Source organism: Gopherus evgoodei, chromosome 9, assembly GCF_007399415.2.
Source record: "Gopherus evgoodei ecotype Sinaloan lineage chromosome 9, rGopEvg1_v1.p, whole genome shotgun sequence".
NCBI classification, from domain to species: Eukaryota; Metazoa; Chordata; order Testudines; family Testudinidae; genus Gopherus; species Gopherus evgoodei.
In genome coordinates this window covers 3,752,419-3,779,483 of record NC_044330.1, presented here as the reverse complement: position 1 = coordinate 3,779,483, position 27,065 = coordinate 3,752,419, and the positions used below count along the sequence as shown (strand labels likewise).

The 27,065-nt window shown below is 47.2% G+C and overlaps 1 protein-coding gene across 3 annotated transcripts in view; it reads left to right on the top strand.

The window, feature by feature from the left end:
• IL1RAP (interleukin 1 receptor accessory protein) overlaps positions 1-10,522 on the top strand; it is a 63,185-nt gene extending 52,663 nt beyond the window's left edge. For 2 of the 3 annotated variants that reach the window (XM_030575738.1, XM_030575741.1), the window contains exon 11: positions 9,674-10,522. In XM_030575738.1, the coding sequence (XP_030431598.1) occupies positions 9,674-10,356 (683 nt within the window). In that variant the 3' untranslated portion in view covers positions 10,357-10,522. Of the gene's footprint in view, positions 1-819; positions 4,300-9,673 lie in introns of those variants that run through there. The other variant, XM_030575742.1, reaches the window with a different exon arrangement.
• Positions 10,523-27,065: the final 16,543 nt, after the last annotated feature.

Here is a 27,065-nt window from a genome sequence, read left to right as displayed (position 1 = left end):
CAGCTGGTACCCTGCCCCAGAGCATGCACCTGTGTGATAGGGGGAGGATTATGCTGTCCTTGATGACAAAGCAGAGGGAGATGGATTATCCCTCCAGTTCTGCTGGCAGGAGCGAATCAGACACCTTGACGGCTCAATGCCGTTACATTCTAGTGTTACTTTCTTTTCCATTATATTTTCTGCCCGTGAACTATGGAAGCAGCCGCTGGGAGATGCGCTCTCAGAAGGACTTTGCATTAATTTTGTGAAGATGGCTAAGGCAAACCTGCTTCCAGCTGCTGGAAATCAAAGGTATCCTCTATTGTGTCACTGACTCTCATGGTGTCACTTTAGAGACCCCACATGAAAAAGCCTGGTGCGCCTGGGGTCACTACATTTGGGAACATTGTGGAGGTGCCCTCGTTGCGGTGACATGGGAGCCAGGAGCAGTAGCTTAATAATAGGTCCAGGAGAGTAGTTGGAAATCCAGGATTCAAAATTAAATTAGCCCTCAGTACACACCTCTGGGTGGATAATTACTATCCCCATCTCACAGAGGGGGAAACTGAGGCTCTGAGCGACCACAGCCACGCTCTGCCCGTGGCTTGGAGAGAAGGGGTTGGGAGTGAGGTAGTGGTTCCTTTGTGGATCAGAGAAGGCCCAGCTGCTGGGCAGGAGGGGGGTGCTGGCTGATGGAGAGGAGGCCTGCCTGAAGTGGTTGGGATATCCCCATGCAGTCTCACAGAGGGGCTCGGTCTCCCAGAAGGGTCTGCTTTGCCACAGTCACTCAGCGGCGCGTTCTCTGCTGTCACTAACCAGCTCAGTGTCTTTCTCTCCCAGTTGTCACAGACGAAACTCTGAGCTTCATCCAGAAAAGCCGCCGCCTGCTCGTTGTGCTGAGCCCCAACTACGTCCTTCAGGGCACGCAAGCCCTCCTGGAGCTCAAAGCGGGGCTGGAGAACATGGCCTCTCAGGGCAGCATCAGAGTCATCCTGGTCCAGTACAAAGCCATCAAGAAGAGCAAGGTGAAGGAGCTGAAGCAGGCCAAGACTGCACTCACTGTCATTAAGTGGAAGGGCGAGAAGTCCAAGTACCCACGGGGCAGGTTCTGGAAGCAGCTGCAGGTGGAGATGCCACTGAAGAAGAAGACGAGGCGCACTACCATCAGTGAACAGGAGCTTTCTGATTCCTGCCTGCGAGATGTTTGATAGAGGAGGGGATAGCGAGGCTGGGGAGGGGACAAGAACGTGTCCTCTGAGGGTTTACAGTGAAGGATTCCATCTCGAGCATTTCAGAATGGCACCTCAAACTGCTCTGGTCAGAGAAGAGCTCACTGGCCACTGTTTCAAATGTGCCCCCTTTTATTTAGCTGGACAGGACCTGGTCGGCATTACATCCACTCTCAGGGTCTAAATATTTGCCATCCAGGAGGGGTGCAAGCATCCTTTGGGGGAAGGGAGGTGTTTGCATGGGTCAGCGTTCTCACTCTTGGGATATGAGCTGAGCCCTGCCCCTCTATTCTGGGACCTCTATCCTGCTTTCTCTCCTTAAGACTTTTCATCCCTTCTGATTATGGCTTGTGGCAGTAGCGACCCCTCATAGATGCACCGGGCCAGTTTGAACAAAGTCACCAGACTGGCTGTTATGTGTTCAGTAAGAATCCTTGGAGACGGGAGTGGCCACGTTGCTCATTCAGACACTCCTGATTTCTGCTTCAGGATGGGACGTACACTACAGCACATGTTCACACCTAACACTCAACTGGCCCATACCGTTCCCGGACGTGTTCCCATGGGAACGACTTCCTTCAGGGACTTTACAAATGTGAAGCGATTGTCACGGAAACGTACTTATGTTTTGTTGTGAAGTTACTCCTTGGTGGTATTTGTTTTACAGCCCTTCTGGCAAAAGCTGGCCCAGCCCAGAAACTCATGGCAGTCTTCTGAGTTTCCAAGCCCCTGTGGTGCCCAATCCTCAGAATCGAGGGGAGTTTCGCCATTCATACAGTGCCACAGAGCCTGCCTTCACATGCATGTGTGACCCTTATTCGTAGAACAAGCTCAGGGACTTCACAAGGGTTGCAGACAGTTCCGTTTTACTGCAGGGAAGAGTAATGTCCCTGTTCAACCTATGCTGCTCAGCATTGGAAAACACTGTGGAAGGAGTTCAAGGAGACATTTTGTTTCAAAACCAAAACCCAAACCACCTCTCTCCAAGTTCTGCCCACATCTACATGCACTTGGTACGTGAGTCAACCAGCACATCTGTTGCTGCCAGACATGCTTGGGATGGCACTTCGGAGAGCCCACTTTCCACTGGGATATCTGCACTTACTGCTCTCCCGGCTCAGACGTGCAGCAATGACAACATTGCTTGTATTTCACAGTATATAACAGGCAGACCTCAGCAGCTTTTGTTGAGACACCTAGGACTGAGTCTGCACTAGGGTGACCAGATGTCCCAATTTTATAGGGACAGTCCTGATATTTTTGGGGGGTTTCTTATATGGAAGACAATTACCCTCCACCCCCATCCCAATTATTCACACTTGCTGCCTGGTCACCCTAGTCTGCACATACTTCCCAGATTTTCGGGGAAGGCTGAATGCCCCCTGCACAGATTTTTAAGGAGTATGAAGCAATAAAGCATTTTTATTTATTCTCTTGTCCTGATGTTTGGTTTTGTAGATCCACATTTTTTAAAACAGCGGTTATGGAAGTGTATTTGCCAACCTGTATTTTGTTTCTGAATTGCCACTCTCTGAAGTGAGAAGCACCAAGGACACTAGCAGGGCTGGATGTGCAAGAAGCAGTGCGACGCACGAGGGGAGTGATTCTGGGCCGCTGGCACATATCTGACTGGTCCTGACAAGTGTCTTTCCTGGTCTTAACAGTGCCTGTCAGTGCTGGGCCCCAGTGCACCAGTGCACCAGTCCTGCCCGCCTTCCAGCTGTTCCTTCACATTCTCCCTCTGTTCCCCCCCGATGACGTCAGTGGTAAAGCCCCCCTGTCATCCGTGGCAGCAGGGTTAGGCCAGGAGCTTTTGAAAATTCCACTCTGGGCTGCTTTACCCTGGATTAGACAGGAGGCAGCGGCACTGGCCGGAAGAATCAAGGGCTTGGCTTGCAGGCCTTTCCCATTGTCAGCTCGCTGGGGCAAGCATTGGACTCATTACCGAGCCCAGCATAATGGGGCTGGTTCTGGCTGGCGCTTTGAGACTCTGCTGTGATAGAAATGTTTACTAATGATAAATATTAGAGGACAATCGGTTCTCAGGGCAGGTCAGCTCTGCCATGCTTTCCTAGGGAAGGAGGATTGGGTTTTCCATGTGTCTAGATTTGTTAATCATTTACTATTGTCCTAAAATTCTTTGCCTCCCTTGAGGCACCTAGATGTCTTGGTACGTGGGGACGTTTTTGCTTTATTCTGGAACTGAGCGTTACTCCTGGTAAATGCGCGTACATTGTTTGTGTCTAAGATTGTAACTCTTGGTTGACCTGTAACTCGCCCTGCCACCCGAGCAGCGTCAGGCTATCCGGAGCTGCTCACAAGCGCGAGTACCAACCTCAGGGCAGATTGTGAAGAAATGGCACAAAGCCCAAACTGAGTGTGAGTCCGATACCTAGATTTCACTAGCCAAGTATCTAGTGTGAACTCAAGCACCGTGACAGCCTTAACATGGAGTCACAGACAGTCCCCTTGGGCAATCTAATCTAGCTTGCCACCTAGGTAAGCTTGTCCTTGTGATAGATGGTCCATTGCCCCCCAAAATCACAGCAATATTCAGGTTATTCCTAGTCCCGAATGTCCAGTCATTCCCCAGGTCAGTGGCACCCTAGACCTCTCACCAAAGCCAACAGCTGTAGCCAATCCTATAATAAATCTTGTTTTTTTATTAAGTAAGACAAGAAATTAAAGCTCTTTCCAAGGTTACAGCAGGTCACATATGCACACAAATGGGTTACTGTCTGAAATTACAAAGGGATAATAGAAGCTGCTGTAATATGCAAGTTCTGTGTCCTTTAGGACTAACCTATGCTAAACCCTGGGGTCTCTTGATTAGGCTTAGAAATCTTTGCCCCTAAGCGTTCAAGCAGCACAGAGCTTGAGGTTCTTCTTGCTGGGGATTGTTATTCCCTTCCTCCCCGAGCTCTAACTGATGGGATGAGTTTACATGCAGGCCTCCTCTTCTGGGAGGGCGGGGAAAGGGGGCGAATGCAATTAATAATGTCTTTTTTCTTTGACATTTCGCAGTGGCTCACAGGGCCGTCCTTAGGCATAGGCAACATAGGCAGCTGCGTAGGGCACCTGAAAATTTGGGGCACCACTGGGTCTTAGTGTCCACCCTCTTGTTTTCCTATCCCTGTTCTGACCCTTCCTGCAGATGGCTGCTCTAGCCTGGTGAGTCTTCCTTGGGAGGGAATCTAGTAGTTAAAAGTGAAAAAACCTCCAGCCTGCCAGACCTATTAGCACAACATTGAAACTGTTAAAGAGACATTCAAGGGGTAATAAAGCCATTTAACAGGCATTTGCCAACCCCAAGGTATATACTGACAGGTTTCAGAGTGGTAGTCCTGTTAGTCTGTATCAGCAAAAACAAGGACGAGTTCTTGTGTCACCTCAAAGACTAACAAATTATTTGGGCATAAGCTTTTGTGGACTAGAACCCATTTCATCAGATGTCCACGAAAGCTTATGCCCAAATAAATTTTTATACTGTCAGTTTCTGACTTTACTGACAAAAACAGTTGTGCATTAATGTAGTATTTACACAGAACATGTCAGTCTACAGGACCTTAGTTTAAAATTTGCTTTAAAAATATTTCATTAGTGAGCTGGTGAAGATTATAAAATCACATTTCTAAAAAATGCTTGCATAGAGTTTTAGATGCACAATCATCTTTAGCCTTAAATGTGTGGATCTTCACACATAGTTTTTTAAATAAATCCTTCAAAAGACCTCCCTAATCTAAAATACACATTTTAATTACTATATTTAAAAAAAAAAAGTGCTTCCAAGTCTTCCTGTCCTTTCTGTCCATCCCTTCACCACCTCTCCCCCCACTCCCCACTGAAGAGAGCCCTTAAAGGGACAACAGTCCTTCCCTTCCAGATAGCTGGACAAAGAGTTCCCTTTCTTTACTTCTGACTGTCCGACAAACTAGTTTTAAAAGAACCCTCCAGCAAAATCAGTACCTTAGTAAGACAAAATCCTTGTTATACCTAAAATCTTTGGAAACATATTTTTTTAAAGTTGGTGAAATTTCATAACCATGTCTCTTGTTATGGAGATCACACAAAGTAAATTACTGTTCCCTTTTTCTAAAAGCAATGAACATTGTTATGAACACACTAAATCTCTCTGATTAATTTAAAAGAATGTCTTTGTTTCAGTGAGTTAAATATGTAGTAATCAGGAATGCTGGCTTAAGATTTGAGTACATTTAAAATATAAATTCAACTTAGAAATACTGATGAAGAAAATGTAAAACAGAGAAGAGCTGCATCATGTATTCCATTATATGTAATGTTGTATTCAGCTGGACAGCTGACTCACCCTTACTATGAAGTTTTTGCAAATAAATCTCTGACAAACTTCAGGGCATATCAAAAAACCTGTGACTGACATTTTTTATTCCCAAATTTTAGTGCTTTTAATTAGGTACTTTCTTCATGTCCATTCTGCATGAGGGAGAGTGCATGGAAGTTTCTGCGGGGAACTGTGACTCTCCGCCACCATGAGGCAGGCTGGGCATCTCATTATCCTTTGCTGTCAAGTCCCTCCTCCCCCTCCCCCACCAGGCTGTGAGCTTGGGCTGCCATCCGGCATAGGGGCACCAGTTTAATAATACTGCCTAGGACCCCATAAATCCTAAGGATGGCCCTGGTGGCTCATTTGGTTTCAATCGGCTTTCTTGCAGAGCAGGGCAGGGCCTAACCCTTTCTGCAGGAAGCCAGCATTTTACGTGAGTTAATGCTTCTTTCCTGTGTGATGAGTTACACACCTACAGAGGTTTACAATGCAAACGCTTAATGTTACCTTTTAATAAGGGCTACAGATGTTAAGCGAGATTAATACATGCAGCATTCTACAAGTATTTCATAAAGTGTTAACACATTTTTATACGTTGAATACCTATTTTAATGATCCGAACCCAGAGCTGAGCCAGACAGGGTTCCCAGCTCTGCATTCATCAGTGTTCAGTTGGGACCTAGGGACCTTGGCATGAGCTGGCACCTGGTCTGCCAGCATCACAGTCCCTGTGATGCTCGTTGGTGAGACTGGGATGCACATTGTGGAGCCATTGTTAAAAAGAAACAACAGCTGGAATCTGTGAACTGTCCATCCAACTGGACAGGAATCGTTGTGCTGTGCTGGAGATACAGCCAAGGTCCCATTCTGCCAAAGCCTTTATGCACATACTTAGTTGTAAGCAAATGAATAGTCCTGGTGACTCCAAGTTCCAAGTGGCTTCCTGGAAATCAGCAGAACTGCACATTTGCTTAGGATAAAGCAAGTATTTTGCTGTGCTGGGGCCATCATCCACCGCTGGCTGTGCGGGAGGCAGTGTGGTTTCCTGCCGCCGTAAACTCAGTCTCCATGTTTTCACTTGTGATTAATCAGCACCTCACAGTTTATAAAACTTGGTAAAGCCAGGATTAACCTCTAACATGCATCGTTTTGTCCCATTTCTTCCTGCTGGGGCTATGGAATCTCTTCACATTAAGCATCTCCTTGCTATAAACGTAGGCAGTTACCTTCAAGCAGCTGTGACATCTGCATGCAGGATGAAAGGCCCCACATCGCACTCCGAACACTTTTTGTTGTATTCTAAGTTGATTAAAAAAACAGCCTGCATGCATGAAATCTGAGTGTCCCCACATCTCCCAGACATTATCATCTTGCGTCTCACCGCCAGCTTAGGTACCAAGAGATCCTTTGTTAATAAGGTGGTAGAGATTTATCTTGGAAAGATCCTCTCCTAGTGTAAGTCAGCGTAACTCCATCAATATCAATGATTCAAAATGCTTGTGCCCACTCCCCGACAGAATTACAAAGAGGTAGGCAATCTCCATCAATTCGGTGAAGAATAAAAGCATGCAAGTTACCATTGACTGCAATGTTAGGCCAGTGTTTGGCTTTTTGAATGTCCCATGTGTAGGGAAGATGCTGGGGCCTGTCCCAAATAAGCCTGTCCACTTATTTATGAATGGAATTTGGTTCCCAGTGCAGGATTTTAGCACAGCTTGTACCTTTAATTTGGTGCGTTCATCTGACTCTGTGCTGTAACATTACATTAGTCAATAAATAGCTAAACGTAAAGTCCTTCATTTTATCTCACTGCGGAGGAGGACCAGCTTTGCACAAATTGGAATGGACTTTGCTTTCCATTTCATATGCTGTTTTAAGGCCTTTTTCCATTCTACATTTTCCCACTTTTGTGATAAATCAGTGTTGTTGGGTTTTATATATATATTTACTTTTAAATAAAATGTTTATTTTCACTTTTATATTTCAGTCTTTGCACGGTTCTCCTGAGTTTCATTTTACTCCATTTCTTCCTCAGCAAATATGTGTAGCCAAGGCGAAATGTTCTGTCCCGGTGGCAACATCTACTGTAAATAGAACCCTAGCGGGTGGAAGTCACCCCTGTGCAGAGACCCAGCGTCATGAGGCCTAGGTATCACCTCAGTCACATGTATGCCATCCAAATAGTGGTACCTATTAATGTTATAAATAGCACCCAAAGGCCCCAATCAGAGGCCCCCTTGTTGTAGGGGCTGCGCGCGCGTGTGCACACACACACGCACACTTCCTGCCCTGAAGAGCTTTCAGTCTAAAAAGACAAAAGGGGGATGGCACGGCTATTACCCCCATTTTACAGATGGGGAAACTGAGGCACAGAGTAAGTGACTTGTCAAAGGTCACACAGGGAGTCTATGTCAGAGCTAGGAATTCATCCTTAATCAAAGTCAACCTCTCCGTTAAGCGCTTATTCTCACATCATCCATTTATCTGGGAAGGCTTCTCATTCTGCTCAGGCTTGCCTCTTTCCTATCTACATACTAGCAGGTTGTAGATTCACAAACTAGCCTTTCCAGACTGCTAGCCAAATGAATGCTTAGGGCACTAGACGTACTCTAACTTTACAGCCTTTAAAGGGCTAATAGAAATGTGTCGCTTTTAGGTTCCTTTTGCACATAACTTTGGGGTGCTCTGCGGTGCACACAGATGCTACCTAAATGTGCAGGCACCAGACCAGAGACCTTCACAGCGAAATCACAAGCGAGTAACATTTCCTGCCAGAAAAGTCAAACTCTGTCCTCCCCGCAGTCTGGTTCTGCATTGCACAGCTGAGACCAGACAAACTTGTTAAAACTGCTGAATGGTGCAGCAAGGTAACCTTCCCATGTGGCAGCTCCTAGACGTCAGAGATCTGAACAAGGGCGATGGACGTAGCTGAGTTTGCTCTCTTGTGCAAATGAAGCTTTTTATAGGGGATTTTTCTTCTTGTGTTTATTAAAGTTTTCCCTCCAGCACACTCTGCCCCAGTCAGACACTACCAAGTCCCAGCTACCCTGTGCCAGATGCCATCACTCACAACGCGTAGCCATCCCTCCTGTGTTTATTACCATGAAAACCCATTGATGTCAATTAGAGTGAGTTAATTTGCTAAGTGGCACAACCCTATTAATCCCCATTCTGTTCACTGTGAAGCCATTAGTCACAACTCTTGCATTTATCAGCCGCTAATACACTATATAACCTGCCTCATCTAAGCTAGAGCCAGAAAGTCTAAGGCTGTTCCTTGGTTCAGTTCCATTTCAGTACTATTAATAATAGTAAATACATGGGGCTTGTCTTGCACCTTTCCATCTAAGGAGCTCGCCTTACTGTACAAACTTTAATGAAGCCCTCTGCAAGGCAGTACTTTTATTGTCCCCATTTTAGAGAACGGTGAACTGAGACATAGAGGAGTCAAGGGCCAACATTTTCAAAGGTCTCTAATTTGGGATGCTTCAATTTTTGGATATCCAATGTGAGACAAGAAGAGGTGGTGTTCTGGTGTTGGCGAGAAGCCCCCAGTGATGTCCATTACAGGTGTAGCCTTCTGAAAAACAGGCTCTCTGAGCCAGATGAACTGTTTGTTTTCATAGATTCCAAGGCCAGAAGGGACCATTGTTGATCATCTAGTCTGACCTCCTGCAGAGAAACAGGCCAGAGACCTGCCCCACACTAATCCCGAGATTATTTCTTCTAAAACACATTTGCATTGCTCTAGTGATGCAAAACAGCTGTAAACCCTATAGGCAGGTAATTCCCTACCTATCCTTTGGGGAGACTCTTGTTCCTTCCTGTGAAATAGGTGCTCCTGGCAATGCTGGGGACAGAATACTGGACCAAGTCGCACACTGGTCTGACCTGGTATGGATCGCTCCTAAATTCACTAGTAGCCTGGTAAAGAACACTTACCAGAGAGACACAGACCCTGCTTGTCAACCCTCACCATGATGGGGATGCTGACTGAAAAATCAGCTATTATATTTATTGTGTGCCAGGACCATGGGCGAGTAAAAGTTTGCTGGGCTGCACTAACCAATTTCTCTCTTCTCCAGCTGGGAAGAGCAATGCATGTGTCCAGTGAAATAGCCTCATTTGGCTTTGTTCTCCTCTCCTGCCCTTGCCTCCCTAGATACCACTGAGGCAGTTTTCAACTTCATTCAGCGAAGCCGGAGGATGATCGTGGTGCTGAGCCCCGATTACCTGATGGAGAAGAGCATCAGCTTGTTGGAGCTGAACCTGGGCATCGTGTGCCAGAACGCCATCTCCACCAAGCTCATTGTGGTGGAGTACAGGCCGCTGCAGGTCACCCATCCCGGCATTCTCCAGCTGAAGGAGTCTGTCTCCTTTGTGACCTGGGATGGGGAGAAATCCAAGCCATCTGGCTCCAAGTTCTGGAAAGCCTTACGCCTTGCCTTGCCTCTGAGGAGCCTGAGCTCTGGCTCGGGTTGGAATGAGAGTTGCTCCTCGCAGTCAGACATCAGCCTGGATCCCATCCAGAGGAGGAGGAGCAGGTTGAAAGGACAGAGGGAACCACAGAGCTCCAGAACGGGCACTGCTGCTCAGAGCGGGGTGGCCCCAGAACCCAGGCCAAAGACCAAGCACCAAGCCAAGCGGTTCATGCCATGTCAGTGTTGCATGATGTACTGTGACCATGGTGATAAACTCAGGCAGAAGAGCCGAGCCATGCCCAAGTCCAAATGGGAGACTCACCTCTGCAGGCCGATCTTGGGCAGAAACAGACCGGAGCCCCTGGCTGCACAGCTCTGCCAGTACACTGATATGTCCAACAACAACGACGTCTGCGTTCTGTAGCCGAGTTCCTCGACCACAGCAGAGCTGCTGGGGATGCAGGGTGAATGGAGCAATGACGAGGGTTTTCAGGATTTCCCGGACTGGCTCCACTTCCTTCCACATGTCCGCATTCTTTTCCAGCCAAACAATTGCCATGCAGGAGGGCCACAGTGATGTTACCAAAAGTTCCACTCATTGCCATTTGAGATAGGAAAGATCATCTAGTCCCAAACTGATCTAGGGACCTCTGGGGCCTCACAGGGCATTTGCAGTTGGGTTACTAAATAGATATAAAAAGGCATTCAGTATTTCCCTTATGTTGCTTTCCCCCATGAGGAGTTGCTGTAGTCGGCCCAGGGAGATAAGCAAAGAGTCCCTGTGAGGTGAATCGGAGGGGAGGTGTTGACTAAACAGTCTCCCTCTGAAGAGGTACAAAAGTGTGACGTGACCTCAGGCTTGACCCTCCACCTTTGAGTCAATTAAAACTTCATTAATTATTTCATTGTGGGCAGGATCCAGTCCCAACTCCTGCCGAGGCCGGATTGGTCCCTTTCAGTGTTTTCCGTGGTGCTTTGCCATATCCTGGTTTAAAGGGACATGGTCACAGCTTTAAAAAATAACCCCCGACTCTCTGTAGGCCTTTTAGCGTGTCACTGGTCGAAGTGACTGTTAAGGTCACTGAAGCTGAAAGAGTGAAAAATAGTGTTCTCCAGACAACGCTCTGGGGGCAGATTTTCAGGCACGGGGGGGTGAGGTGCCCACCACTCATTGCGCTTTCGAGAGTCTTCCCCTTTGTGCACAGGCCGTTTCAGTGGTGGCCCTGTCAGGCCAGTTCCCCTGTTGGTTGGGATGGGCCTTTCACGCAGCCACTAACGTTTAGAGACATGGGGTGGCCAGCCCCAGAAGAGGCAAGATAAGGCCTGAAACACACTTAAAAACCCCACTGTTGAAACGCCCTAGATTTCAAATGGACCGTGTCTCATTAAGTGATTCACAAAAAGGGCCCTTGATCACCACCCTCGGGTCCAGCAGACCTCGCCGCCAGCGTTTCCTGCTGTGCATCCTGAATTCCATTTTCATCTCGACACCCATTCCCCTCCACCCAGGGGTTTTCAAATACTACCACCTTCAGCCCCTCAGCTGTCATTTGCTGTCACACGTTGAGTGCTGGAGGCCTTTCCCTGGGAATTAATCCCTCCCCCAGCTCTTTAATTGGTCTGACTGCTTGTCTCTAAGTTAAGTGTGACTGTTATTAATTTTTCTTGTGTGTGGGAGGGATGCGTCAGGTATCCACCGTAGGAAGTGTGTGGCTACCAGCCCAGAGGCTCGGTTGGGGTCAGTGGACGCAGCTGCATTGACATAATTGAGTCAGTGCTGAGGGTCTGGCCTACATCTGCCTGAGATTAATACTGTCGGAGCACAGCAACCCTCCCGTCACTCTCTGAAAGTCGTACAGGTGGCATTCATTCCACCGCCTCTCCCCTGTGCCAAATCTTATATCCTTTTCTCTGTCATCAGGACACTGAACGTAACCCCCGGGGCTTTCCCATTATGATTCACGAGGAACTAAAAAATGTAGCGCACAGCTGAGGCAAATGTTAGGAGGAAATGGAGAAAGAAAAACATGGTTGTGGAGGAATTCCAAATGAAACTTGAGTCTGAAATGAGCAGCCCTGTCTAGTGTGAAAATTAGAATATCCTCAAGGTCTCGCCCATCATTCCACCCACAGCAGAACTGTTTCTGTCAGTCTGTCTCCAGGACTGCATGATGCCAAACTGTACATGACTAAAGCCAGGTTCATATAAAGTCACATAAACCTTGAGTGATTAAGTAGAGGCGGAGGAGTGAGGTTGTGTGTGGCAGGAGACCTAGGAAACTGCAGAGAGCTTTGTAAAAAGGAAGGAGTTGGAGAGGCGGGTAAAATTGTGGAGGGCTGTAAAAATGGCAAGTTCAGCCCTTGCTGGGACAAACTCCTGGCCCTCCAGGCAGGGAGGAGGTAAAATGCCAAGGGCCAAAACCTCAGATGATGGAAGTCGGTGTGTAGCTCCACTGATTTCAGCAGAGGTGTGCCAGTTTATTCCAGCCGAAGAGCTGGCCTAATCTTTGAGTATTTGGTATTGTAACGACTGGGAGGAGAAGCCGAGCTTTGATACGTCACAAGAATGTGGACATTCATTTGCTGAAAATTGGTAAAGCTTTGTGGCAGCTCATGCTAATATGACGGGAATGGTTTCCTCTATCCAGCATAGCTCAGCTGCCTGCAGAGCTCCAGTGGCTGAACCTTAGAATACAGTTAGGTTCATTCCCGATTGTGTGTCCCTCATCTTAATCCTTTTGGGCAGAAATCACTTCAGCACAGAAGGATCCCAGCTCCTGGAGTCCTGTGATTTCTGTGGGACTCTCGGCTTTTATTTTAAAGAAAATTAGGTCTCTAGCCCTCATGCTTGTGTAGAAAAATGTAAAAATGTAATGCCCAACAGCTCCAAAAGCAGAAGGCAGCCAAATGAGCCCCACACTTCCTTGTTAAAATCAATGAATTTTAAGGATCTGCACCAGGACTATGAATTCCATAAGGAGTTGGGTGGGCCCTTTGCACAGGGGTGGATTCTACCCCATGAGAATAACAATTAAACCATTTCACACTCAATCTGCTATTGGCAGGTGCAGCCCTCACAATACAGTCATTGCTCTCCTCTTGGTAAAGATGCAGAGAAATACGTAGACCTTTAGCGTGGTAATGGAGGTAGAAAAGGCACTTTCAGATCCATCCTTTTTTTGACACATTTCTGGCATTAACATTAAAACTAACATTTTATAGAAACGCTTCAGTCTCGGCACAATGTTGTTGTCACCTTGGGCCTACTGTAGTATGTGATATCTCATGTTTGCGCGCATGCACACACAGACACACACACACCCCCAGCAGAACTGTCCCTCCTCAACTTGGGATCTGTGAACAGGATCTCCTGGTACAGTAAAAAATTCAGACTCTATGGAGTTTTGCCCTGTACTGAGATTGCTGGATTGAAATGCTGATAAGTATTTGCTCTACTGGAATAGATTGTTTGTTAGTTTCATACAGACCAGTATCTCTTGCCTCTGGCAGGGAGCAGCTGCTCATGCTCCAGAGGAAAATGTAAAGTCATAATGCACAAAGCCTTTAGTACAATATTTATACAGAGAGCTGCAGCCCCAGCTGCATGTATTGAAGCATGAGGATTCCAAACAGAGCATGTTTCTTGGTGGGTCAGCCCACCCCTGCTTTTTTTATTCTCTTCCTCCCTAGAAATCTGCTGACCCACTGAAGCTCTGTGAAGCTCCGCTGTCTCCTTTCAGTTTCACTCTGCTCCTCCAACTGCAGATGGAGAAGAGACGTCTCATGTACAGCAGGATGTAGAGACCATTGGCAGGCCAAGGCAGAGATTTTGGGGTCCTTGCTCCCATCTGGAACACATGCTGGGTGTTGTCAGCGCCTAAACTATACTTCAGCCATTTTAATCCTCGAGTTCCCAAATCTCACAATTATGTCTTATAGTGAAAGCCTCAAAGAGGATACTCCATTTAGGTTACCAAAGAGGAGATTAAGGGTGTCACTGGATTACAGGCTATACATTTGATAATATTTGATAATAGAGGGTTCTTCAATCTAGCAGACAAAGTTATAATAAGACCTAATGGCTGGAAGCTGAAGTGAGACAAATACACACTAGAAGTGTTGTAAGCAAGACATGAGAAGTAATTCTTCTGCTCTGATACTGCCTCAACTGGAGTACTGTGTCCAGTTCTGGGTGCCACATTTCAGGAAAGATGTGGACAAACTGGAGAAAGTCCAGAAAAGAGCAACAGAAATGGTTTAGAAAACATGACCTATGAGGGAAAATTGAAAAAATTGGGGTTGTTTAATCTGGAAAAGAGAAGACTGAGAGGGGACATGAGAACAGTTTTCAAGTACATAAAAGGTTGTTACAAGGAGGAGGGAGAAAAATTGTTCTTCTTAACTTCTGAGGATAGGACAAGAAGCAATGGGCTTAAATTTCACATTTCATCAGTTATCAAATGGACTCACTTTGGAATGTCCATCAGAGAAAGTCCCTGTTATTTTCATGTCTCTGCGTAGCCACGTTTCTGGAGTAAAAAGAACAGGAGGACTTGTGGCACCTTAGAAACTAACCCATTTATTTGAACATAAGCTTTCGTGGGCTACAGCCCTCTTCATCGGATGCACAGAATGGAACATATAGTGAGGAGATTATATATACATACAGAGAACATGAAAAGGTGGGAGTTGCCCAACCAACTCTAAGAGGCTAATTCCTTAAGATGAACTATTGTCCGCAGGAGAAAAAAACCTTTTGTAGTGATAATCAAGACAGCCCATCACAGACAGTTTGACAAGATACATGGGGAAATAGATTCAATGTGTGTAATGCCTCACCTGGCAGGCAAACAGCCCTGGTCCATTCTGGGATGGAGACGTGACTTTCTGTGCCAGGCTTGAACTCTAATGAGGTACAGGGTCCAGTTTGGTCCCAGCTGCTCCCACTTCCTGGAAGCTGTGGGTTTGAAGGAACACCGCCTCCCTCCTGGTCCTCCCCAGTAGGCTCTCGCTACTGCCCCTTTCCTGAATTATTGATCCAGGGCTTCTTGGCTGTAAACTCTTTGGGGCCAACCCCTTGTATAGTGCTTGGACATTTATGGTGTTTTCTTAACAGCATTTGCCCCTTCTGTAGCATTTTCTATGTGAGGATCTCCGAACGTTCTGCAGGGGTTAATGCCTTCAACCCCACAACACCCTGGTGGGGTAGGAAAGCACCGATAGCTCCATTTTACACAAGGCACAGAGAATGGCACTGAATTGTCCAAGGTCACAGCAGAGACAGGACTAGATCCCATGCCTCCCGACTTCCATTCCTGAGTTTGAACCACAAGGCCATCCTTCCCGTCAGCTTATGGCTGGCCTGGACAATAAATCACCCTTGGCACCTTCATACGCTTTGTCATCTGCAGATCCCTACACACTTTACAAAGGAAGGGAAATAGCGTCATCCTCATTTCATGGATGGGGAAACTGAGGCACAAAGAGTAGCAGTGACTCACCCAAGGACACATGGCAGGTCAGGGGCAGAACTGAGACTAGCACCTGGAATTTCTGTTTCCTAGAGTAGTTGCCGTAGCTACTCAAATATACTGCTAATGCAGCCTGCCTTGTTGTCTCAGGGTTACAACTGTCTCTGTATCTAACCTTGCTGGTAATAACTAGTCATTGATCCCTTTCAGTTCTCCTCTTCTCTGGCTGGTGTTTGGGCTTCCTCTTTAAACAGAGACTCTGACAACACACTGGTAACAAAGCAGCATCTAGGGTTTCAGCTCATCAAATGTTCCAGAATTTGACCGATATCCTAGGGATGTTTGGAGAGGAAAAAGCCTGGTGTGCTGTCTTCAACACACTGGGCAAGGAGGAGACCTTTGTGCAGGGAGCGTACTCAAATGACAACAACGTGGGGGCTGCCCCGTCCTGACACCACTAAACCCCGGATGTGTGAACTAGCTGCAGCAGGGCTGGTGAGCAATCATCACTGCTATGAGAGCAATTCAACAGATGTGATGGTCGAGGTTTTAAAGGCCTTGTGGCAATGCATTGCCAAGTCCTGCAGCACAAGAATGTGACACTGGGATACTCCTTTCAAACCAATCCCATTGATTGTCCCAGCTTGGGGATAGATTTCATATTGCAGCAGCTATGCAATGATCACTCCTGCTGTAGATGAAAACCTGGGAGCCGTAGAGCAGTGGTTCTCATTTCTCAACCAGGGGTGCATTGAATCATCTAGACATTTTCCTAGTTTTACAACAGGCTACAGAAAAAGCATTAGCAAAGTCAGTAGAAACTAAAGTTCCATACAATGACTTGTTTGTAAGGCTCTATATACACTGAAATGTAAGTACAGTATTGATATTCCAATTGATTTATTTTATAATTATATGGTAAAAATGAGAAAGTCAGCAATTTGTCAGTAGTAGTGTGCTGGGACCCTTTTGTATTTTTCGGTCTGATTTTGTAAGCAAGCAGTGTTTAAGTGAGGCAAAACTTGGGGGCACCCAAGACAAATCAGACTCCTGAAAGGGGTACAGTTCTCTGGAAAGGCTGAGAGTCACTGCTGTAGAAACACCAAGGATGCACCTTCGAGTAGAAGCAATTTTGTGGAGGAAATAAAGAACCATCCAAACCAATACCACAGATTGTAATACCCCTAAACTCAAACAGTGTGTGAGTGTTGGAATCCAAAACAGGATCTGGCTTTGGGAGTGGCCCCACTTATAGTGGGTCTAGAAAATTCCCAGATCAGAGACCTCTGAACATTGAGGGATCAGGCATTTCAAAGAGTGGATCAGCATTCTGAAGCTCTTAATAGCTAACTTTAAAACTAGCATTGGCAGGAATCAGTATTTTCAAACAAAGTTAAATGAACATTTTTCTTCCTTTCCAGAGATAAACAGTGTCAGAGAGAAAGGATTATGCTCCATTATGAGCTATTAGTAAATCAGGCCTCCCCCAGGCAGATCTCCTTTCCCCTGGTCTATCATAGTCCTCCCTATATTGTCCTTTCTCAGTTACCCCTGCTTTAGGCCCCAGCCCTGTAATTAGGCCCATCCCCAGAGAGCCCCACTGACTTCACGGTGAACTGTGAGTACGTGAGAAAAGCCCATGAAGTGACCTTACTTCTAAAGTGAAGAGCAAATTTCTTGAGAACCCAGCATAAACCCCTCCCCACTTCTGACCTCACAGCCTCAGGTGAGTCTCTTTATACTCTACCCAATTAGTTAGCTCCTCAGTCAATTTACACTAATCAAATCAGCTGCACCCTCAAGCCAAACAAGCTCACAAATGATTTAGGGGATTAGGTTCCCATCTACCACAACCCAGGCCTAATGTGCTGGTTACACTACAAAATGCATTTTGCCCTTGGGAAGTGGAAGGAGAAAATAAAGATAATTGAAGATGGTTTTCCCCTGAGAAGTGGATCAAATTGTAACCAGAGAACAGGTCCAGAGATAACATCACAGCCCATGCGAAGTAATATGTGTTTTTACAAGGATATGCAGCAGTTACCCTGCTGGTGGACTCCTTAGTTCACATCACTGTAGTATCTGAGGCCTCACGATCTTAAGTGTATGTACCCTCCCAATACCCCTGTGAGGAAAGGCAGTGCTGGTCTCTCCATTTTACAGATGGCAAAATGAGGCCTGGGGAGATACCAAGGGCCACATTGGTAAAGGTATTTAGGCATGTAATTCCCACTGGGAGTTAGGTGCCTAAATAACTTTAAAAATTTGGCCCTAAGTGACATGCTGAAGGTTACCCAGGAAGTCTGTAGCAAAGCAGGGAATTGACTCCTGATCTCCCACCACCCAAACTGGCACCCTAATCACAGGACCATCCCTCCCATAAGCATGGCTTTACTGTGCATAAGGAAGTTTGCAAAGATCTGGCATCAAGTGTCTTATTAGAGCTGCACAAGATTATTCAGTGAATCTATATTGTTTGATAAATACCAGTGAAATTTGTCATATAATATTGTCCATTAATACCTTTTTCCTGCTATTCTATTGGCTGTACCCATTATGTGCTGGCTTGGATGTTCATAGAATATCAGGGTTGAAAGGGACCTCAGGAGGTCATCTAGTCCAACCCCCTGCTCAAAGCAGGACCAATCCCTGGACAGATTTTTGCCCCAGTTCCCTAAATAGCCCCCTCAAGGATTGAACTCACAACCCTGGGTTTAAGCAGGCCAATGCTAAAACTACTAAGCTATCCCTCCCCCAGAGGAGGATGCTTTCCATTCATGCTCTTCATTCCTTTCAGCTGATTGAACAGTTCTTTCCATCTGTACAAAGAGCTGGATGTTTCTGGTATGTACATTCCTTGATTTATCCGGAGATGGGGCTGATTCACAGAGTTCACCTCCACAAATCAGCTCTGCAGCAACACTTCTGCAAAGCACAGACTGGCTCAGGCTGGGTTTTTCTAGGTTAGCCTATTACAGAGAGAGGCCAGAGCTGGGGAGTTCACAGCCAAATCTGAACTTCAGTGATGGGCAAGAGATCCAGGATACAAGTCTCAATTTCAGGCCCACTGGACACAGAGGCCCAAGTTGTGCTCCTGAGATCTGTGACATCTACAAGTCAGGAGCCTTCCGAGGCTGCTCTTGGTGGTGTTGATTGGAAGGCAGGATTTTGTGGGACCAGTTGGCCCACCCATCCCCTAGTCCAGGGAGCTGCTGAAGTCATGCCCAGAAGCACAAAGACCAGGATCATTGTGAGCTCATGGTCTGGCAGGAAGTGCTACATCCTTCGTGCCAGATGCAGATGGCAGAGAGTGTTTCTGGCAGTTGTAACTACTCAGGTGTCTTACGACCAGACTCTAGAACTTCCAAACTTACTGTTTGGAGTCAGACCCCCCTCAGTGCTGGGTGATGCTAAGGTGGTGGCTAGCTCTCCAGAATGGTGTCCTCTTCCCAACAACCAGCCCTCCGTCTTGCTCAAGTTTGGTTTCCAGCAGCTGCCTTTCATCCTGACCATGGCCAGGCTCTGAGATAAGTAGGTGATGGTGCTGCATGTGGTATAAAGAGGGGTGTCATCCATGTATTGTTAGCATTCCAATTAGTGACGTCTCATGGTGTCCTCCACTAGCTTCATCCAGATGGGTGATAGACTAGAGCAGGGGTAGGCAACCTATGACACGTGCCAAAGGCAGCACGTGAGCTGATTTTCAGTGGCACTCACGCTGCCCAGGTCCTGGCCACCGGTCCGGGGGGCTCTGCAATTTAATTTAATTTTAAATGAAGCTTCTTAAACATTTTAAAAACCTTACTTACTTTACATAGAACAATAGTTTAGTGATATATTATAGATTTATAGAAAGAGACCTTCTAAAAACGTTAAAATGTATGACTGGCACGCAAAATCTTGAATTAGAGTGAATAAATGACGACTCGGCACAGCACTGCTGGAAGGTTGCCGACCCCTGTGCTAGAGCCTTGGGACTCCGCAGGTGAGAAGGCTAGTGGCAGAGGAGAAGTTGCATGTCCCTGCTCACTCTCCGTGCAGCCCAAAAGGAAGGATTCAGCCAAACCTCTGCTTTCACCCTAACCTTTGCTACATTTAGAAGCTAGACAAATTCTGACTGGAAACAAATTGTACATTTTTAACCATGAAGGTAATTAACCACTGGAACAACTTACCCAGGGTTGTGGTGGATTCTCCATCGCCGACAGTTTTAAAATCAGGATGGGATATTTTTCGAAAAGACCTGCTCTAGGAATTATTTTGTGGAAGGTCTATGGGCCTGCGTTACGCAGGAGATCAGACTAGATGATCACAGTGATCCCTTCTGGCCTGGGAATCGCTGAGTCTTCCAGGCGGGACCATAATTGACTGTGATCCACAGTGCTGAATGCTGCAGATATCTACTAATGTGAGGCCTGTTCAACACTATGAAGTTCAGCCAGCACAGTTGTGTCTGGTACGGGTGTGAAAACATTACAACTCCCTGGGCGACATAGCCAGCAGAACTCCCAGCATAGACACAGCTATGTCCAGAGACGAGGACTTTCGTTGGTGTAGCGAACGTTCAGGGGGGTGGTGTTACCATGTCGGCTGAATAACTCCCTCCGTCTGCCTATGCTGTACCTACCTGAGGGGGTTATGCTGGGATAGGGTCTGTAGCGTACACATGGCCTGAGATTAGACAGTGTCCCTGGATTAACCAGCAAGAAGAGGTCACCCTCAGTGAACATGCCACTAGTGGTGAAATTCTTGTTTCTCATCAAACGTAGCAGTTTCCCCTGGAGAGGTGTCTATGCCTGGCCAGCAGGGGACACCGTGGGGGCATGGGCAGAGCTCAGTCATAAGGGCAGAGGCTTTCACAGGTCCCGCTGTGCATTATCTCACACCGACCGTTTCTCCTTGGCCCTCAGCAGCACCAGACTCACGCTCAATTTCTAAAAGAAAACAACTTACCTTGTTATGCTGCTAAAGCCGCACTTCTTAAAGGATTAGTTTGTTTTGGACACGTTTTCTGGGCCGTGGCCCCTTTCCATTACGTTAACATTTATGCTGGGAGTCTTGTGATATTCCCTTTACAGGTAGGGCAGGCATGCTTTCCGAGCTCCCCTGCCCATCCCCTGCACACGCACTTCAAACCAACCAGTGTATCTCAAGAGAGTGGAAACTATTTGTTAAATATATTTGCCCAGAAGTTATTTATAGCTTGTTCCTAGTCAGCCATAAGGCAGCCACCACTCCACACTGCACAAAGACATCGTTGTCCGAAGAAGCAAGCAATGAGCTTTGGCATGACCATTCACTTCCCCAGCAATCTGTAGCCTGGACCCCTTGACCATTACAGGCCATCAAACAGGAGTGGAAGAGTTAAGGGTTGGGTTCTGTCTCCTGAAAGTGTTATCAGACAGGCATAGAAAATACTGACCTATAACTCCATGGCATGACATTGTCCCATCATGGAGTCAGGATATAGGCAAGGCAGGTCTCCCCAACACAAATTCAGTTCAGGATTCATTTGTCGAATATCCCTCAGATTTATCTTCCAAGTCATGTGTGAGAACCTCTGAAAACTCACGGCTGTCCTACAGTATGGTATTAACCTCATGGCTTAGTGTGAGCACCCACTCTCCTCGCTAGCCCCAGATGCTGTGGTGGAATAACGTGTGTCAGGAGCATGGCTCACAAGGGGGACCAGTAGGTTAATGCTCCTGGCAGAGTCAGGGAGCTCTAGTAGTGCTCACTCGGGCTGGTGTGCCTAGGGAGAATGGGTTTTGACTGCAGCCAAGACGGGGCTGAGTGGTAGCTCTGTCCCGGTCGGTACTGGTCGCTCCTCCTGGAGTTAGATCTGGCTGACCTCGATGAGCATCTGGATTGAGGCCTCAGCAACCGGCAGTGCTCAGTGGCTCTGTGATGGACTGGGCCAGCGATCTACATCTCATGCTTAACGAGATGTACTGGGATGTGGAGCAGGAACTAGAGTGGGCTTGGCATTGTGAAGATGCAGCCGCACGTGGTTATGCCGCCCTGGGGGATCGGCGACAGTCTGGAGAATGGTACCATCGGTCCCTCGACCTGTCCCTGGAGCAGAACCAGTGCCATGGAGATTCCGGGCGCTGACTCTGAAACTCCTGCCGGGGGGCGCATGCCTCCAGAGGTCTGCGCTCGGTCACCGGCGAGCCGCGCCTCAAGCCGCTCTGCCCTTGTCTGAGGTCCAGAGACCAGATGGGGCTGCGAAGCTTTTGCCTATCGCAGTCTGAAGCATATCGCGGCTGTGAGAGGGCGACCATTGGCAGGATGTCTTCCACTACGGGGAGCATTGCCGTAGAGGTGGAGACTGTGATTGTTCAAACGTGGGTTTACCCCGGGACCGGGACCCCACAGGGGCCGGAGTAGGCGGCACTGGGTGGGACCTAATCTCTTGCCCTGCTTCCAGGGCCTCCAGCGTGGATGGCACCTGGAGCTGACGAGGATCTCAGTCACTATCCGAGGTAGCTGGGGGGAGCGGGCTGGGCTACACCGCTTGACCTGAGCTAGGGTCCAGGATCCGAAAGGGGGTGAGGAGGTGCCTGAGACAGGGCCTTGGTCTACCCCTTATTTGTCCTTTCCTTTGCAGGAAGCTGGATTCTTTTCCCTGTCTTCCCAGGCTTCTTGGCTGGAGCCACAGGAGACTGGTGCTGGCTTGTAGCTTGTCACATTTCAAGCTAGGTTTGTTGTTTGCCATCTAGTGGCCACTTGAGAAAACAGTATCAGAGGGGTAGCCGTGTTAGTCTGGATCTGTAAAAAGCGACAAAGAGTTCTATGGCACCTATAGACTAACAGATGTATTGGAGCATGAGCTTTCGTGGGTGAATACCCACTTCGTCAGACACATGGGTATTCACCCTTCATCTGACGACGTGGGTATTCACCCACAAAAGCTTATGCTCTAATACATCTGTTAGTCTATAAAGTGCCACAGGACTCTGTCGGTTTTTTTTTGAGAAAACAGCTATTTAATTTTCACTAAAGTATAGACTCAGAGTAACAGGACCACCTAGGATTCAATCTTTCCTGTTGGGACAACTGCACTGCATCTATCTTGGGAAATCAGGCATCACAGTTAACACAATGCCTATCCCTGCAGTTTCAAAACTAACTCATGGAGCTACAGCTTCAAATTTTCTACTGGCCTAAATCCATTGACTTCACTGGAATTACACCTGCAGAGAATATGGTTCACAGTAGTTTGGCTAGGACTGATATGAATCAAAGACCTGGCCTGCAGTGGTATGTAAAACTGAGTTATTTAAGTCAAAAAAATCTTCCTTAAAGAGCAGAGATGGACAGACATTAAAATACTGAGGTTCTAAAGTGTTCTGACAGCCTCCACCAAATGAGACATGAACTCTCTTCCACTAGAAAATCTTTCCATGTTCAACAACCAATGTCAAATATAACTCCCCCAGCCACTAGAGTTGTAGCATGGTATGACGTTTCATCAAGGCTTGATGCTTACACCCCATAGTGGTGAGACGAAGTGGGTATTCACCCACAAAAGCTTATGCTCCAATATGTCTGTTAGTCTATAACAGGGGTAGGCAACCTATGGCACGTGTGCCAAAGGCGGCTCGTGAGCTGATTTTCAGTGGCACTCACACTGCCTGGGTCCTGGCCATTGGTCCAGGGGGCTCTGCATTTTAATGCAATTTGAAATGAAGCTTCTTAAACATTTTAAAAGCCTTATTTACTTTACATACAACCATAGTTTAGTTACATATTATAGACTTATAGAAAGAGACCTTCTAAAAATGTTAAAATGTCTGACTGGAACGCAAAACCTTAAATTGGAGTGAATAAATGAAGACTTGACACAGCACTTCTGAAAGGTTGCCGGCCCCTGGTCCATAAGGTGCCAGTGCCACAGGACTCTTTGTCACTTTCTACAGATCCAGCCTAACACTACTATGCCTCTGATACTTAAATAGAATAGTTATCTCCTTTGAAGTCAGAGTGAGTGAGCTAGTCACAATTAATTTTGTCAACATAAGGACCCCCTTTCTTTTTGCTTATGAACTGTGTGCAAATGACATTGATTGTTACAGATTTGTTTGTTGTTCAATGAATGGGTTGTGTGAATTTGTTGCAGTGTGACACGACGACTCATGCAAATATGGCTTTGCGTGAACATGGGCACATATGTATTCACACACACATTCAAGAGTAGAGCTGATCAAAAAAGTTCCATTAACACCTATTTTCAACACATAATTAGGTTTTCAACTAAACCAAACTTTGCACTGAAATTATCAAAAATATTTTGTCAGGAAACCAAAAATTTTCAGACAAAAACCATTTCTCCCTCTGGTTTTAGATTATTTTTGTCTAAAATTTTTTGGTTTTAAGGTTTTTGATTTTCTGAGGGGAGGGAAAACCCAGAAATTTTTCATTGAACTTTTCTACAACATTTTTTCTTCTCCCCATTTTTGTTGATTTTTTCCATGGAGAAAACCCCCATTTTCTGACCAGCTCCTATTCAAGACACTGTCTTTACATAAGAATGACCATACTGGGTCAGAGCAAAGGTCCGTCCAGCCCAGTATCCTGTCTTCCGACAGTGGCCAATGCCAGGTGCCCCAGAGGGAATGGAACAGAACAGGTGATCATCAAGTGATCCATCCCCTGCCGCCCATTCCCAGATTCTGGCAAAAAAGGAACATTTTTATGATTTGCAGGAAGCAAATTAGAGGAGGCTAAAGATACATCTACCCCCCAAAAAAAACCCAAACAAAACCCCAGTGCCAGCGAGTCGCAGATCCTGGGTCAACTGACTTGGGTTCGAGCTCTGGGGCTCGGAGCTCCCACTTAGGCTGCTCTGAAACCCAGCAAGTTGGGAGGGTCTGAGAAAATGTGTGTTTCTATTGAAATTTTCTGTTTTTTCAATTAAAACCAAAATCTATCAAAACCCAGAAAGTTTTCCTACATGTGTAACAAAAACTGAAATAAATGTGTGCACAATTAAAAAAAAAATTAAAAAAAAATCCTTTTCTTTAGAAATGTTTCATGGAAAATACGTCATTTTTTTGCCAGTTCTACCACTATCTAATTGACTCTAATCCCCCTCTCCTGCTCTGCCACGGGCTCTTTGCTCAGCACTGTTATTTTCTCCTGCCAAAGTCTCCTCTAATGGTTTCCGACAGACCATCCATTGAGCTCATAGTCTGATGAATTGACAATTGATTCAAGAAGGTTCCAGGGCAACATGTTTTTGGAAAGGAATGTGGTGAGGCTATTTTTGCATCCATTTTTCATCCATTCCTTGACCTCAGAATAGTCCCTTCACAGTTCCGGCACACGTGCAGGCTAGAAATAGAGGGAATTTTCTTTTCCAGTGCTCCCAGAAATCCCTTTCCCCATTAAGGGTATCTGTTCTGAACTTTTCAGAATAGCATCGCTCTCCCCCACTAACTACCACATCCTCTTGTGCAGAACTAATGATCTATGTGCCTAGGGAGACACTTATCCAGAGATGGGCCATAAAAAGGTCAGACCAGACTGGCTGCTTCAGGACTTTCAGCCTGATAGAGCAAACAGCTGATTTTTTTATTATTGACCAGAGCAGATTGCTCCGAATTTCCCCGTCTTCTGTTTAATGACCACAAGAGGGCAAAGCAGGCCGTTGTATGAAGATTGTATAGCCAGGAGGCAGCTCACCAAGAGGCCTGCTGTCCTTGGGTCAGGGAGGCTTTTAGCTGGAGGCTTGTCTGCAGTATCCTGCAGGATGAAGCAGGCCAGGCTGCTGAGTCGGGCTAGCTGGATAATAGCTGCGCGGTTGGCAGATACACAATAGCACCCAGAGGATTACTTAGGTTTAGTTTTGCTGGAGAAGTTTGAATTTCACCCAGAGGCAACCATTGTCCAAAGTTTCCTGTTTCTGGGGCACAGTGTCACCGTGCAGGCTTGGGTCCGGTTTCTCTTCTTACAGCGTAAGTCAAAAGTAGCTCCACTGAAGCCAACAAGGCCAAGGCGGTGTTAAACTTTACGTGCCCCGGAGGAGTGAATTGCAGCCGCACGGTGTCCCTGGGAGTGCAAAGAAACTCCTTTCTGTACATGCTGTTCCTACAAAACATCAGTGCCGTACAAGAAACCACAGCTAAGCACTGAGAAGCCAGAAAATGGCCACGTAAAGGGTTCCCGTGCAACCTTCACTCAGCCCCCTTGTGAACCTGTACCACAATACACCTCGTTAGTTAGAGGATATCAGAATTCAGCTGCTCCTCACTTCAGTGAGCACTATAATATGGCCTGGTGTGCAAGCCCCGGCTCCCAGAGCTTTCCAGCTCCTGACTCCTCAACCCTGGGAGCCCCAGATCCCAAGCTCCTGGCAGCTTGCTGGGTGGACTGCCACACAGCCAGGGCTCCCAGGGGAACTTGACAGCCCAGGAGGCTTATTTTGGTTCGGAAATACCGAAACATTCCTGCCGCGGGGGGTTCCAAAACAAAATATGGCCAATTTCCAGGTCCACGAAAAATGCTGAAATTGGGGGATTTAATTTCAGTGGTGCTGGAACAATTTCTATAGTGGGGGCGCTGAAGGCAGAAACCATATATGTGGGTTGTTATTAACAGGGGCGGCTCTAGACATTTCGCCACCCCAAGCATGCTGCTGGGGGCGCTCTGCTGGTCACCGGTCCCTCGGCTCCAGCGGACCTCCCGCTGGCGTGCCTGCGGAGGGTCCGCTGGCACACCACCGAAGGCACCCTCCCTGCCACCCTCGCGGTGCTGGCAGAGCGCCCTCCGCGGCATGCTGCGCCAAGCACACGCTTGGCATGCTGGGGCCTGGAGCCGCCCCTGGTTATTAAGCCAGGGAGTACAGCAACACCCCCAGCACCAGGATCAATGCTTAATTTCCCCAAACAACATTCGTCCCTGGACTTGGAGCTCTGTCTGGCAGCCAGCTCTCCTACTGGGTATTAAGTACCAGGGGTTGATTGCCACTCAGTATTTGGAGTCGGTTCCCAGCACTCCACACTTACCTCCCTTCAGCTTGCAAACACATGGAGTGGAAATCATCTGGTGTCAGCCTGTGGCAGGAGAAGTGCAAACAGAGAGTTGGCTGGAACGCCTGGGTGCCAAGAGCAGCCGAGCCAAGAAAGAGAGGGGGGCTCGCAGCATCTGCCTTTCAGGAGCGTCAGCTGGTATTCTTCTGCCCAGCAAGGACCCTGCAGACACAAGGGCTTTATCCCTGAAATGGACAGTCAGCCCAGAAATGGCACCCTCCATCCGCAGGTCAGTACCTTGCAGAAGTGAGCTGGAGCCAAAGTCAAATACTGCCCGTGCATAGGCCCTGCTCCCAAGGAACTGTAATGGTTACTGAGGTTGTGAAACTGCTCTGTACAAATCCATCTAGCGGAGACACTCGTTATCCTGCTCACGGCCACGCCAGACCTTGTAACGAATGTGGTGCAGACAATAGGCAGGGTCAGATCCTCAGCTGGTGTTCATTGGCGTAGCAGAAGGGCCAGGACGCTGAAATCAGTGGAGCTATAACAACTCCCACAGACCCCAACTGTCAGTGGCTGGGACTGAACCTGGGACCTCGGAAGTTTAGTGCAGCAGCCTGTACGGCATGAGCTAAAAGCCACGTGGCGCTTAGCCACGGCTGTAGTGGTCTCATCAATCTCTAGCA